Source organism: Neopsephotus bourkii, unplaced genomic scaffold (genome assembly GCF_033783945.1).
Source record: "Neopsephotus bourkii isolate Nb327-2 ecotype Australia unplaced genomic scaffold, CSIRO-AGI_Nbou_v1 NB_1292, whole genome shotgun sequence".
In the NCBI taxonomy this organism is placed as follows: domain Eukaryota; kingdom Metazoa; phylum Chordata; class Aves; order Psittaciformes; family Psittacidae; genus Neopsephotus; species Neopsephotus bourkii.
In genome coordinates this window covers 4,639,872-4,654,249 of record NW_026901776.1, presented here as the reverse complement: position 1 = coordinate 4,654,249, position 14,378 = coordinate 4,639,872, and the positions used below count along the sequence as shown (strand labels likewise).

Genomic DNA, 14,378 nt, shown 5'->3' with positions numbered 1-14,378 from the left:
TTCAGAGCAGGATAGAGAATGTGATGTAGTCAATCTGCCAGGCCTCCCCATATTTGTACTTCAGCCATCGTTCTCCATACCAAAGAGGCTTTAACCGCTTGGCTTGCTTAATTGCAGCATGCTTCGCACTCGTGAATAACCTGGGCAATAGTGTCCATTGCTAAGTCCACCCCTCGATCACGGGCCCATCTCTATGTTGCATCTCTGCTCTGATGGCCTGAGGTGCCATGGGCCCACCAGGCTCAAAATAATTCACCATATCCTTCAGCAGTTTCTGCAGCTTGTCGCTGGGGACTCCATACAGCTGCCTTCCATCTCCAATGCTTCCAAAGCACTGGAGGGGCGCAGTGGACTAGATACTTGTCCATACTATCCCACATCCCCTGCCACTCATGACTGTCCAGCCTTGGGGAAAACCTCTTGGTCCTCCTATATCATCATCTAACCCTAGACAAGACTCAAATCCAACTCTGCTTAACTTTCGTGATCAGATGAAATGGTCGTGGGTAAAACACAGTCTGTATGTGTGCCACCATGCTGATCCCCATCACAATCAGCAGGCAGGTCCCAAGGGTACCCAAAAGCCATTCAAAACCTTCAGAACTCTCAAATGATGATGCTGTACTTGTCACTGGGGCTGGTGTAGCTGCTGTGCTACTCCAAAGCTGGAGTAGCTGTACTGTCTGCTGTGGCTGGAGTTTGAGTAGCTGCTGTACCTGTTACAGGGGTTGGTGTAGCTGCTGTGCTTGGACTTCTGAGTAGCTGTGTTATCTGTTGTAGTTAGAGTTTGAGTAGCTGCTGTACTTGTTGAAGGGGTGTGTGGGAATATCTCCCTCCTAGGCTGACCACCCGAGGAGGGGGAAAAAAATATGTAATTGCTATACAGTTCTATTTTATGCCTCCCAAAGTATAGAGGTGGCAACCACACTGGGAACGCAAGCCAGATCAGTTTCATGGTCAATGAGTCTGTTGTATTAAAAGTCATTACCATAAAGTACAGTGAAACTAGAACCTTAGCCCAAGGCCCCCAGCCAATAAACACTAAAACAGCAAATACTGGCTGTAAGTAAGGTACGACATGCTGAAACTGTGAGATCAAGAGCAACAACTCTGAGAGCCAATAAATCAGCATTGAGATGAGTGACTATTAATCTGAAACAATAAATGCTTATCACAAATATGATTAGGCACACTCCAGATCTGTTGTTATCTCAACCCTTCATGGCCCACGCTGGGCACCAAAAGGAACTGTCGTGGCTTAAGCCCAGCCGGTAATTAAGAACCATGCAGACTCTCTCTCACTCAACCCTCCTCCTCCCCCCCTCCACACCCAGAGGGATGGGGAGGAGAATCAAAAGAATGTAACTCCCATGGGTTGAGATAAGAGCAGTCCAGTAACTAAGGTATAACACAAACCACTGCTGCTACCACCAATAATAATAATGATAAGGGAAATAACAAGGGAAGAGAATACAACTGCTCACCCACTGAAAGTGAAAACCACAGCACTGCACTAGCTACTAAGAAGGAGAAAAATAACTGCTACTGCTGAACCCAGGACAGAGAGATTATGAGTTGCTTGAGCAGGTCCAGGGAAGGACAATGAAACTGGTGAAGGGTCTGGAGCCCAAGTCTTTGAGAAATGGCTGAAGTAGGGCTTGCTCTGTCCAAACAGAAGGTTCAGGGGGACCTTATCACTCTCTACACCTACCTGAAATGAGGATGAAGTGAGGAGGTGACTGGTCTCTCTTCCCAAGTAAGAAGTGACAGGACAAGAAGAAACAGCCTCAAGCTGCACGAGGTTTAGATTCATAGAATCACAGAATAGTTAGGCTTGGAAAGGACCTTAAGGTCATCTAGTTCCAACCCCCCTGCCATGGGCAGGGACACCTCACACTAAACCATGGAACCCAAGGCTTAGTCCATGCCCACCTGGCATTTAACACCACCAGGGACGAAGGATTCACAGCTTCCCTGGCCAACCCATTCCAGTGCCTCACCACCCTCACAGGAAAGAACTTCTTCCTTATATCCAATCTAAACTTCCCCTGTTTAAGTTTTAACCCGTTACCTCTTGTCCTATCACTACAGTCCCTAATGAAGAGTCCCTCCCCAGCATCCCTATAGGCCTCCTTCAATTACTGGAAGGCTGCTATGAGGTCTCCACACAGCCTTCTCATCTCCAGGCTGAACAGCCCCAACTTTCTCAGCCGATCTTCATACGGGAGGTGCTCCAGTCCCCTGATCATCCTCATGGCCTCCTCTGGACTTGTTCCAACAGTTCCATGTCCTTTTTATGTTGAGGACACCAGAACTGCACACAATACTCCAAGTGGGGTCTCACGAGAGCAGAGTAGAGGGGCAGGATCACCTCCTTCTACCATTATCCAATAGATTATCCAATAGATTGAATATTAGGAAAATGTTCTTCACCAAAATGTAGTCAAGCATTGGAACAGGCTTCCCAGGGTGGTGGTGGAATCACCATCCCTGCAAATACTAAAAAACCGTACAGACGATGCCCTTAGTAACATGTCTTACTGGTGTTTTTTGACAGTCTTGAGGTAATGGTTGGACTTGATAATCTTAAAGTTCTTTTCCAACTTAGCTGATTCTATGATTCAGACCCACTTTGTTTAATAGGAAGGCACAATAATTTTAAATATGCAATAAAAAAAAAATCTTTTACCAACACAGGTTTTACTTATGTGAACCCAGAAGGGTCCAGTTTTCCTTCTGAGGAGAGGGAAGCCTTTTCCTCATCATGAATTGAAAACCAAGTCCAGATTAATATGTCATCACTTTCCCTCATTTCTCTGGAACAGAACTTCCTTGGCAATCTTTTTTTATTATTATTTTTAAACACAAAGACTACTACTGAATACAGGTTTAGAGGAACACCAAGAGGAAACCAGGCAAGGGCTTCTTCAGACTGATATTTTTTTTTTCCTCGGGGAAAACATAGAATATTTCATAAGGCATAAGAAATGCAAGATCAACCATAGACCGTATGATTTAATAATACAGATTGAGCAGACTAGCAGGCCTTAGTGACAACTAAAAGTAAACACATCAGTTGAAGATGAAGGTAAAATTTAAGTAAACCAGTGCAAGAACAGAAAGAAGCTTTTAACAGCCTTAGTACAATGTATTATTTCAAATAAAGTAAATTGAATTCTGATAACCTAAACAAAAATTCAAGCCAAAATTAAACATATGGAAACATACAGAATTAAACATATGGAATGGGTTGCCCAGGGAAGTTGTGAATGCTCCATCCCTGGCAGCGCTCAAGGCCAGGCTGGACAGAGCCTTGGATGGCATGGTTTAGTGTGAGGTGTCCCTGCCCATGGCAGGGGGGTTGGAACTGGATGATTAAAGGTCCTTTCCAGCCCTAACTATTCTGTGAGTCTGTGAATCTGTATCTGTTTCTTAAAACTGATTATTTTACATAGCTGGCATCATATTTTCCTTTACTTTCTCTTTCATAAAGTAATTAAAGAGTAATCCCTATATTCTGTACTAGTTACAGCCAAGGTTAAGGTTGGATACATTGTGCTGCTCTCATCAGTACCTTTCTCAGAGATGGCTTCTCACATCTGCTGTTGTAATAGCACATCTATTTTGATCACTCCCTGATCAAAAGGATCTGAGTTTAGAAAGTAGTGTTATTGAAAGCGTTTGAACTATCTATCGTTTTGATAAAAACTAAGGCAGGAGCAATCGCCATGTATTCACACCAGAGACATGCAGGGAAGCTATCTTAGGACATCAGATGTACAGGAGAAAGAAAGGCAGTTGTGAAGCCCCTAAGGGGCCAGCATATCTTAGCCCTGGTCAGGCTGAGCAGCATCTCTGACTGCTGCCTTAAATGCATGCATGCATGTATTCCCTTGTTAGAGGGTTATGATAGGTAGGGCTGCAGCCTAAATTAAATCCTGCTGATTTCACTGAAGTCAGAATCCCCTCTCTAGGGCCAGTTTCATGTAGGTCAATAAACCAACAAGGTTCAGAGCAGGGCCTTTCTGCCTCCCCCATTCTTTGCTGTTTTTATAAGTAACCAGCAAGGTTACTTTCCTTTTAGAAGGAAAGAAGGGAAAGTTTCATTATTTCTTGCAGGATCTTTTGAACAGCCTCTATCCCAAGCTCAGAATGGTCCAGTCAACATTTCCCTGCCCCATTAAGTATCTTGTGTTGGTCTGCACTTTTTCTTGGAGAAACCTCAAAAACACGCGCATCAAAGGCTGCGTGGAGACCTCATAGCAGCCTTCCAGTATCTGAAGGGGGCCTATAGGGATGCTGGGGAGGGACTCTTCATTAGGGACTGTAGTGGTAGGACAAGGGGTAATGGGTTAAAACTTAAACAGGGGAAGTTTAGATTGGATATAAGGAGGAAATTCTTTCCTGTTAGGGTAGTGAGGCACTGGAATAGGTTGCCCAAGGAGGCTGTGAATGCTCCATCCCTGGAAGTGTTCAAGGCTAGGTTGGACGAGGCCTTGGGTGAGATGGTTTAGAGCGAGGTGTCCCTGCCCATGGCAGGGGGGTTGGAACTTGATGATCTTAAGGTCCTTTCCAACCCTAACTATTCTATGACTCTATGATTCTAAAACAGTACTAAGCTATGCTATAATATTGTCTAAAGAGGGGAGTGGAGGGAAAAAATGCATAAGCAGATGCATATTCTGGTTGGAGATGCTACAAAATATTACAACTGTACCAAGAAGCTGACTGTATATTTCAGGTTTCAAAGACAGAGACCTAAGCACAGCAGCTTCATTATGCTCATAGGTATTGTTTTAAACCCTGTTTTAATGTAGGAAGGTTGCATAGAAGGTAACTGAAAACAAACTGGGCAACACAAGTCCCTCAAGATTTGAGTTCCATAAACCTACAAATAAGGATGCAGCCACAGCATGATCCTCTAAAGCAGCCTTGCTCCAATGACCACTCTGTGTTAACAGAAACTGCTCAATGAAACATCGCCATGTCTTTCAAACACAGAAGCTGAAGCTTCCAAAGAAAAGCAGCATTTCAATCTGTGACTGCAGCAGACTACTTCCAGTTATTACTTTACCACTGCTTTCTAGAAGAGCAATACTTTGATTGTTGTGACTTCCATCAGTGTCACAGTACAACCTAAATTTGGTCCAACAATGGGAAAGACTGTGGAAAACACTTCTAGATCTTTCCACTCTTGGGATACTACTTTGTTTTTTCAGGGTGCTGTTACATACCATAGCTTGGTCAATTCAAAGTAAATGTGCACTCTGCTCTTCTGCAGTCAGGGACAGTTCTTGAATTGCAGCTTCAGCAACAGATAATGTGGACTAGGAATTATTTATCCAGTGGCAGCGGGGAAGGCATACACTTGTATTCCTCACATTTTATTACCATACGTGCCTCTGAAGTTACAGCACGATCCTTTGCTAAGATCCAAGCTAGCAATTTAACTTAAAACATCTCTCGTGCTTTTGACACGCATGCCACATATCGCAAAACGCTGCCGTTCCTACTACATCATTATGTAGAGCATGACAGTCAAGTTTATTGCGGTCGCAGGCTGCAAGTTCAATGCTTGGAAGCACCCCAATTATATGATGTCAAAGGCTGTGTGCTGCTGATGTGGCAAAACTGCAGTGTCTTTCAACCCTACATACACAGCACTACAACATTCTAATAATCTGCTGACTCGGGCATAAATCCCATTGCATGCTGATGGCTCATACTGGTAACATGACTTTTTAACACTGTCTGGGGGAATCAGTATGGATTCAGCCAGGTTGGATGGGGCTTTGAATAACCTGGTCTGGTGGAAGGTGTCTCTGCCCATGGCAGGGGGGTTAGAACTGGATGAGCTTTAAGGACCCTTCCAACCCAAACCATTATATGATCCTATGACTACCTTTCCTCCTCCTCCCCTTCCAAAATTACACAACGAAATCCTACCCTTGTTATAAGCGATTGCTACAAATGTTGCAATGTTTACTTCTAGGAAAATAATAATTCTATCTGAAGATACAAGGTGATTTTGGAGATCTGTGCAGTATTCATGGCATGTACAAAGTACCTTGAAGGCACTTTGTCACTTAAAGAGCTCCGCACGAAGAGCACAGCTACAGACTAAACATTGACTATGTAAAGTTCCCATAGAAAGAATGAAATTTGGTATAAATCATGCTCTACCCTACAGATTTACTTTGGATAAAATGTCAATACTTCATTACCTCCCCCTCCTTCCTGCCCCTACCCCCACCCCCCAAAACAGCTCTCTCTATGGCCTGAAACTATTATTTTTTTTTCTGATAGGAAAAACACCATAGTCTCAATTCACTAAATTTAATCTCGGGCCGATTCCTGGCTTCCAGGGTACTCAGTAACAGTAAGCCTCTTTGATCCCATGGAGAAAGCTGCAGAGCTAACAGTTTTGACAGCTTCCTAAAAGCAGTCTTTAATACACAGTCTCTTCACCCTTACCTCAAAGACATTTGCAAGCTTGAAAGAAATATTTATATCATTTCCCATGTTGACACTGTGGATTGTAACAGCAAGACAGCAAGACTTCCAGCTGCTCTTAGAAAAGGCTTTACATTAATTCAGAGGTGAAGGCATATCCGTTCCTCTCCTCTAGACCTCTGTAAGCAGCTCTAATTCCTGGCCAAGTGAAGCAGCTTGTGGTTTCCTGGAAACATACAATTGTAAGAAGATTCACAGACAGAATTAGGCTAAAAGTTTGCTATTGTGACCTGTGATGAAACACAAAAGAATGGTTGTTGTTGTCTAAACTTTAATGGAGTTAATCCTTCCAAATGCTGACAAGTTACTGCCTCAGGCCATTTAAAATCACATTTCTAATGCAATAATCCTATCTGCATTACAATGAGTTGGGATGAAATGATTAGGTGCCTGAGCTTTCGCACAGTGAATTAAGTCACCATACAGACTGACTGTGCTTGTTCACAAATTAAAGGCCTGGACGGAAATGAAATTCCGTTATTCTGCCACTTGCTGAGCTTTGAGGAAGGATTCATTACTGTCCTGTCTCTACTGGGAATGTCTAAAGTAGCTACAAGCCAACAGGAACCTGTTTTTCACTACATCAGCTTCAGGGTTTTCATCACTGTTAATAATTATTAGTCAAGTCTTTGACTACTGAACACCTCTGAAATAGAAAAGCTAATTCAACAATACACAAGCAAAAAGGAGATAGAGCGTTTATGAAAAAGGAAAACAAAACTGTACCCTTTTCTTCCTCTTCACAGATACACTGTTCTAAACCAGAATTTACCCAATTCTCATATTAAGCAGCACAGACTTTTTACCTAGTGGATAGTCCAGAATATAAACCACCTAGCAACATCAGTGCTATCCATCTCTAGGATTTATAATTGTACCCTTACTTCCTGACACAACAACATGCCCAAGCTGCTATTCATGTCTATACATTCAAATTACCTCATGGTTTAAAGGCTATATGCAGGATTTTTGGACTCCCATACTAACAAGTCTGTAATTGCCAGCTTGAGAAGATCCTTATTAGCGTTCAGTTGATTATTTACACACAATATAATTTGATACACATGAATTAACCTTAATGATTTTTTTCTTTTGTCAGATGCCTGCAAGATTAGTGTTCCATTGAAGCCAGAGGATATCACAGGTTTGAACTCGAGGCAACCAGATTGCACACAAATTCTGATAAACAGGGAGTGTGATGCCATTGACTTCTATGCTAGAACTTTGTCTGATGCGCTTCTGATAAAATAGCCTATGAAAAAGCTATTTTTTAATCAATATTAGTAATTTGAGACAATCCTTATCACCATGCAACTGTTAGACACTGTAACAAAATAAAAAAACAAACATAAACAAGGGTCAGCAAATGCCCTATGATAATCTGTTACAAACTGCAACGTGCAACTACAACAATCACCTGTGTTAGTCATTTCCTGTAAACATGCTTCACATGGGGGTACAGTAAGATGTAATTCTCACAAGACATAACCTCTTGTATGCACAAAAATGCTGTACATCATTAAGTCACCTCTATCACAAGAGAGGAAAAAAGAAACAAGCATTTTTTCTTTTTGTAATTGGCAGGGAACCTGGCATTTGAAATGGGTAAAATAAAGCAACACAACTATCTGTTTCGAGGCACAAAGGTGAGGCATATATTAAAAAAGTCCCAAGTTTCCATCCTGTTGACACGCAGGAGAGAATGCTTGTATTTAAAACTGAAAGCTCAACACTAACAATGAGCCAGTCAGAAGCAGTTCGCTCTAGGTTAAGTGTGGCTTTTTCTGTACCAAATAAAAGCTTCAGTACATAGCTTCACGCATAAAGCCTGGTCTGTTTATGCAGCAATTAAGTATACTACTACACCACTGGTATACACAAACCTTTACATGATTGCACACTGGAGGAAATGTCAATGTAGGTTCACATTTGGGTAGGTTACCACAGACTCCAATATCTGCTACTAGATACATGTCAAAACACAGATACCCCCATATTCTGCTTGTTCTGCAACACATAATACCCCAGGTTATATGCTTTTTTAAAGCATTGCAAATGTGAAACAGGTGCCACAGACTATATTTATAATGCTAATGAAATTTCTAGGCTTCAACAGCATCAACAAAAATCATGTAATTATCTGTATCTGGCTGACCAGAAGATGACAAATGTGCTTTAAATGCTCCATTTAATTGTTCTAATAAAGGCATATATCACCAATTAGCTGTGTCCTACTGGGCACCACAGCTTTGAGCTGCGAGATGCTTGGCAAGTTCTGAGGAAATACCTAGAACTACAAAGATGATCCTCTCCTTCCACTGAGCTCAGTGGCAGAATCAATTCTATCAAAAAGAAACCCACAAACCCCTGTTCTTGTAGCAGCAATCAAGAGCATACCTTACAGGACCCTTAAAACTCCAGTTACATTAACATAGCGTGATAGACCCCAGCCTCAACCCAAACCAAGGTAAGTCTTCCCAACACATGACAGTGTTCCACATTCTTGCAAGAAATCCTATACATCTCTTCTCAGAGGGTGACCCCATAGCATTATTGTGTCATATCTGCAAAAGGCAGCTCACAGGGCCTGGACGATCTAGCAAAGCTCACACTAACATCCTGCTTCCCTCAGCAGACACTGATAACCCTACCTGGCACTAGCCATGATATTTGTATCCCATATCACCTAGACAGAAGCCTCTCTGTTCCAGACAGTATCTGCTGAAGCCAGAAATCACAAGCCCAGGAAGTTTTTAACAGTTGTAAATAACCCAGAAAGGATGAGAGAAAGGGATGTTCCTGATGTCCCTGCAACTAATCACAGCCAGGTAGCACCTAACCACAGAAGCGAACTGTGTGCAGGAAGCTGGGGTACCTCAGCAGGACTGAGCCTGGAAGTACTATTAAGAACAGCAAATAGGGCAGAAAGTCACCGTCGCCCTCCTTCCTTCAACCTAAATACAAAACCATTGCTACCCAATGCATGCAAGTGGCTGTCCTATAGAACTGGAAGGTTTGGAAAGGAGGTGCAAGAATAAAAAAGGAACACAGATAAGGGGGCTAAAAGCAGAGAAGTAAGGCTTAATACTGCCATGGATAAGGACCGACCTGTACAACACCATTGCCTAAATTATGCAAACAGAACAAATTCCAATAGTAGCACAAGGGTAGCACCTTAGGAAGGGCAACTACCACTATAACACTAAGACAAGCCTGTACAAATCTTTACATGACTGCAAAATCTGTCAATTTGTATTTAAAACAAAGCCTTAATGGTTATGTTTCATCCTCCCTCCACACCCAGTCTCAGTTATTCCAATGGCTCCCATATCTGTACCAGTAACTTCCCACCTATACCTGCAGCTGGTAATCACTGTCAAATCACACAGCCTGAGAATAGTGAGGAATTTGGTACAGGGCCATTTTCCAGGGAACCAACCATGTATTAATATGGTTAAAATGACTATTAATAGTGGTGCTTCCACCTTTCCCTTTCCATGAAAATTCAGTTAAATCTGCTCTTGAGACAAGGTAATGACCAGCCTGTGAGTCTTTTGTTTCAGAGAGCACCAACTCCCTCTCAAACAGCACAAACAAACAGTGGAGAATACAACACAACAGCAATACCAGGGACCCCTTTTCAGCCTGCTCTTTTCCAAGATACCTCTTTATCGCCACCAGTAATGAAAACTCTTTGAAGTGGAAGAGTAAATATTATCATTTGATAGTACCTGGACCCAACAGGGCAAACAAAATTGCATTGTATTACATTCTGGGAGCTGTATATCCATTCACAATACAGTGCTCACAGGGTTGCTATGGAGGAACCCAAAGCTTACTATTTTCGTAGTACAGGGTCAGCCAAGGGCTGCTGGTCACTCTTTTAGGGCTGTTACCCTTAATCTTTATATGCATAATAAACAGTGAAAACAAAAACCTAAGGAATGTCAAAGTATGCCTTTGGAGGTACCATACCAGATTCCTCAACAGAGGTAGAAAGCAGACTTACAACTCTATCCATGATCAGTCAGCTTTAAAACCTGAGACCAGATTTCAGAAATGCTTACATGCTCTCTGGGCATGAGATTATTCAGTCCAATACTTGAGGTCCAGCAGCTTCAAGTATCAAGTGTCATATTAAAAAAATAAATAAATAAATAATAAAATTTAGCTCTTCTCTAAGAGAAAAACATCACCAACTTGTCCCTGTGTTAATGGCACCCTGGAGATCTGGGTTCAATGCCATGGTATACCAAAGCCTTCCTGGGTGACCTCTGGGCTCACACAGCATTTCGATGCCTTGTCTGAACCCGGGGCTATAGGAGGGTGTCTCCTGCACCTGGCCCCGCCCGATGGAAGTACAAGCCGCAGGCATCTGACTGTAGATACCTTACCACTAAGTTGGATGGCAAATCTCCGGACATTTTTTTAAATCCATCCTGTAGGGATCGAAGACAACAAGAGGGGGGAGACTAATGATTCCCATGTGTCATTCCCACCCTTGCTTGCCCCTTACTGGGAACAAGAAATACACAGGAAATAACAACATAAAACCACCGTCAGTGCAAGAGGGAGACGGGACAGCGCAAGCTTGAGGGACTGTCACAAATGGCCACTTTCTCTGCTCCATATGAAGCAGAAGGAAGGGGCAGAAAAAGCGACCAAGAAGGGGAGAACCCAAGTAAACCCGACAACCCTCAGCGGTGACACCGGCAGAGAGGAGCCTAGCTGGCCGGCAGCCTGACCGGCTGTTGGGCTCCGCTCCCACCGCTCCCGGGCGGCACCGGGATCCATTCCCCGCACTCCGCTCCGCCCCGGCCCCTCACTCACCTTGCTGCTGACTGGCCCGGGGATGAGGAGCTTCAGTGCCTGCCTCTTCAGCTCCGCCAGGCGGGCGTTGCAGTGCTCGCACCAGACGCCGCGGTCCGAGCCCGGCGAGGAGCCGCCGCCGCTGCCGGAGCCCGGCGAGCCGGTGCCGAAGCCCGGCGAGCCGCCCAGGGAGCCAGGGGAGCTGGTGCCGATGCCGGGCGAGGCGGGTCCCGGCGAGCCGGTGAAGGAGCCCGGCGAGGAGGTGCCGGAGCCGGGGGACGGCGTGCCGGAGGAGCCCAGGGCAGAGCCGGCTCCCTCCGGCGCCGGGCGACTCCCAGACCGGGACTCCTCGTACGCCTTCCGGTACCAGCTCTCGGGGGAGAAGGGGACGGCGGACTTGGTGGGGGAGCAGGGGTCGGTCACCTGGAGCGGGAGAAGGAGCAGCGGGTCAGGCAGGGAGGCCCGGCGGCAGCGACAAGTTTCTCCCGGACGCTCCGCGCCCGCGGCGGCCCCGCGCCTCGCCCTTTCCCTGCCGCCCCGCACCGCGGAAGTTGAGCGGGGTCGGGGGGAGCCTATAGCCAGCGGCACCGGTAACAGACGGGCTAGGGGCGCGGGAGCCCTGACACGGCGGCGGCCACGGCTAGAGCCGCCCCTCCGCCCATAACTTACCCCGTATTTTCTGCTCCGCGCCGTGACCGTGATCCTCTCTTTATTTCCAGCCACTGAATTCATGGTGGCTTCGCAGCGCGGCGGGAGAATTTCCCACAGGTTTGGCAGTCCGCATCCGAAGGGAATAGCCGGTCCCGGGCAGTCCCCTGCGGAGCGGGCAGGGCAGCTCCCTCCGCCGCCTCCGACGGGATCGCTCGGCCCCAAAACACCGTCAGTTCTCGGGAAAATGCTCGGGGCTGAGGCTCTCTCCCCGTCGGTTTTTCCTCATTGTCTTCCCTCTCATTCCCTTACAACCCTTGTTTTCGCAGAAGCAGCAGCATCCCGAGCAGTAGCGTTCCCCCCACAGGCAGCACAGGTCTCCTCTGTAAGCCAGGCGGAGCATCCAAGGTAGCTCTGGGAAGGTGAAAGCGGGAGCCGCGCTCTCCCTAGCAGAGGCGCTTGTCTGCCTCCGCTACAGCAGCAACTTGTTTCCTTCACCGAGGTTTGTAACTGAGTTAAAAGAAATCCTCCCAAAATATCGGGATCCAGGCTCTGGGAGGAGCCTCCGCGTCCCTTGCAGCCAATATCCTCCTGCCCATTTGTGCCTGACAGTTTTGTAAGGGAGGGAAGCCCCGGGCGGAGGAGCCCCGTGCGCCGCTCGGTCAGCGGCGGAGCTGCAAGGCCGGCGGCGAGCAGAGTGCCAGAGCCCCTCCGCAGGTCTGCGCGGTGCCGCGCCTGCCGGGAGGGTCCATCTTATTTTGCAGTGTTTCTTGATTGACGTCTGTGATTTCCCCCCTCTCCTTGCAAAGGGTGGGGGAACCTTGTTGCTTCCACCGCAGTTATTGGTTAGTTGCCTCTATTCAGGGCTTTAATGAACATGATTTCACAAGCGTTCCCAGTCCTCCCTAAATAACTAGGAAAGAAAAGCAAGCTGTATTTATGATAGTCACTGGCATATCTTTTCCATGTTGCAATTTTACGTGTACTAATTTAACTTGCAGTCAAGGGCATAATAAATTGATCTCTTAACAATGAAATTCTGCAGACTTGTGTCCCTATTAATCTTTCCCTTCTAATTATGATTTCTTTTTTGCTGGTCATGTGTATCTGGTTACATATCCTCTTTTATTTCAAATCTCTAATAAATCTTCCTCCTCAAAACAAGTTGCCCATTTTCTCAGAAATGGATGCAATAAAGAGCTAAATGCCAGATCCCCTGATAGGGTCATAACATGGATGGGTTGATGCAATTGCAAGAGCAGAACACACAGGGGACTTGCTTCCACCTTTCCAACCTCCTATTGTTACTTCCATATAAATGCATGCTTCCAGCATTCCTAATGTACCTGGGCTGTAACAGCCGCGAGGAAACAAAACCAGCCCACTGCATCACTGAGCAAGGAATCCCTCAGTGCTTCTCTGCTTTCACAGACACCCTGCCGGTGGTAAAGAGGTGTAAGATGCTCTTCTGTGTTTCAACTTCACCAGGTTGTCACCCTTAGAGTGGAACAGACATTCCTTGTCTGGTTAAGAAAGCCTTCACCTGAAGCCAGCACAAGCGATGCCACCCAAGGTAGCCAGCCTGCACCAGCAGTGCCTTATTATAGAGGTGCCTCCAAAAAGCTGACCCAACAGGCAAACAAAGGCGATGCACCCCGGCTCCTACTGTACGGGAATGGGCTTCAGGGGAGCCCGCACGCAGAGCTCCCGTGGTTTGCTCTGTAGACAGACGTGATGGGGATGGCAAGGTAGTGCAGGAGCACGCCGTGCAAGCGCTCAGCAGTGCAGGGCAGGTATGCTCCGGAGGCAGCCACGCACCGCTTACACCGCTGTGTGTAACTGCTCCGTTTTCCGAGCTCAGCGATTCCGGCGGCGAGCTGGCAGATTTGCTTTGTTTTCCAGCAGACCTTTAATTACCAAGCTGCTGGCTGTGCCCGCCTAACCGCATTTGCTCTGCCAGCGATCACCACCCTGCGTGCGACGGCATGCCTCGGCAGAGGATGGATAGCCTTCCTACGGGCAAGGGGCAGCAGCTCGCTCAGCGTGCCCGCAACTCCCAACCCGCACACGGGGACGGCCCGGCCGAGCCCCCCCCCCCCCCCAACACCGCGGCATCCGCCCCCCCACAGCCCCCCGGGCCCGGGACGGGCGAGCGGCGCCGCTGGCGCTGAGGGGCGGGGCGGGGCGGGACGGGACGCGCGGCCACACGGCGTTGGCGGGCAGCGGGCGCCCTCTGCCGGCAGCACACGGTGCCTGCCGGGGGCCGGTTGGGCGGTGGCGGGAGGTGGTGCCCGTGGGTTGAGCGTGCGGCGGGGAAGGGGCAAGGGGCAAGGGGCGGCCGCAGCAACCCCGGCACCGCTCGGGGGCAGCGGGAGAGGAGCCAGCGCCGCCGGGGCACGGCGTCCCTA

The 14,378-nt window shown here is 46.9% G+C and overlaps 1 protein-coding gene and 1 long non-coding RNA gene across 2 annotated transcripts in view; one reads left to right on the top strand and one right to left on the bottom strand.

Annotated features, from left to right (window-relative positions):
• KIF26B (kinesin family member 26B) overlaps positions 1-12,302 on the bottom strand; it is a 295,966-nt gene extending 283,664 nt beyond the window's left edge. Inside the window, exons 1-2 of the mRNA XM_061365793.1 lie at positions 11,992-12,302; positions 11,344-11,745 (exon numbers count right to left, since the gene is read on the bottom strand). Coding sequence (XP_061221777.1) covers positions 11,344-11,745; positions 11,992-12,054 — 465 coding nt within the window. The 5' untranslated portion in view covers positions 12,055-12,302. The remainder of the gene's footprint in view (positions 1-11,343; positions 11,746-11,991) is intronic.
• On the top strand, positions 11,596-12,337 carry LOC133218919 (uncharacterized). Its single transcript, XR_009727301.1, has 2 exons — positions 11,596-11,685; positions 12,300-12,337. It is a non-coding gene; the product is annotated as an uncharacterized LOC133218919 (long non-coding RNA).
• Positions 12,338-14,378: the final 2,041 nt, after the last annotated feature.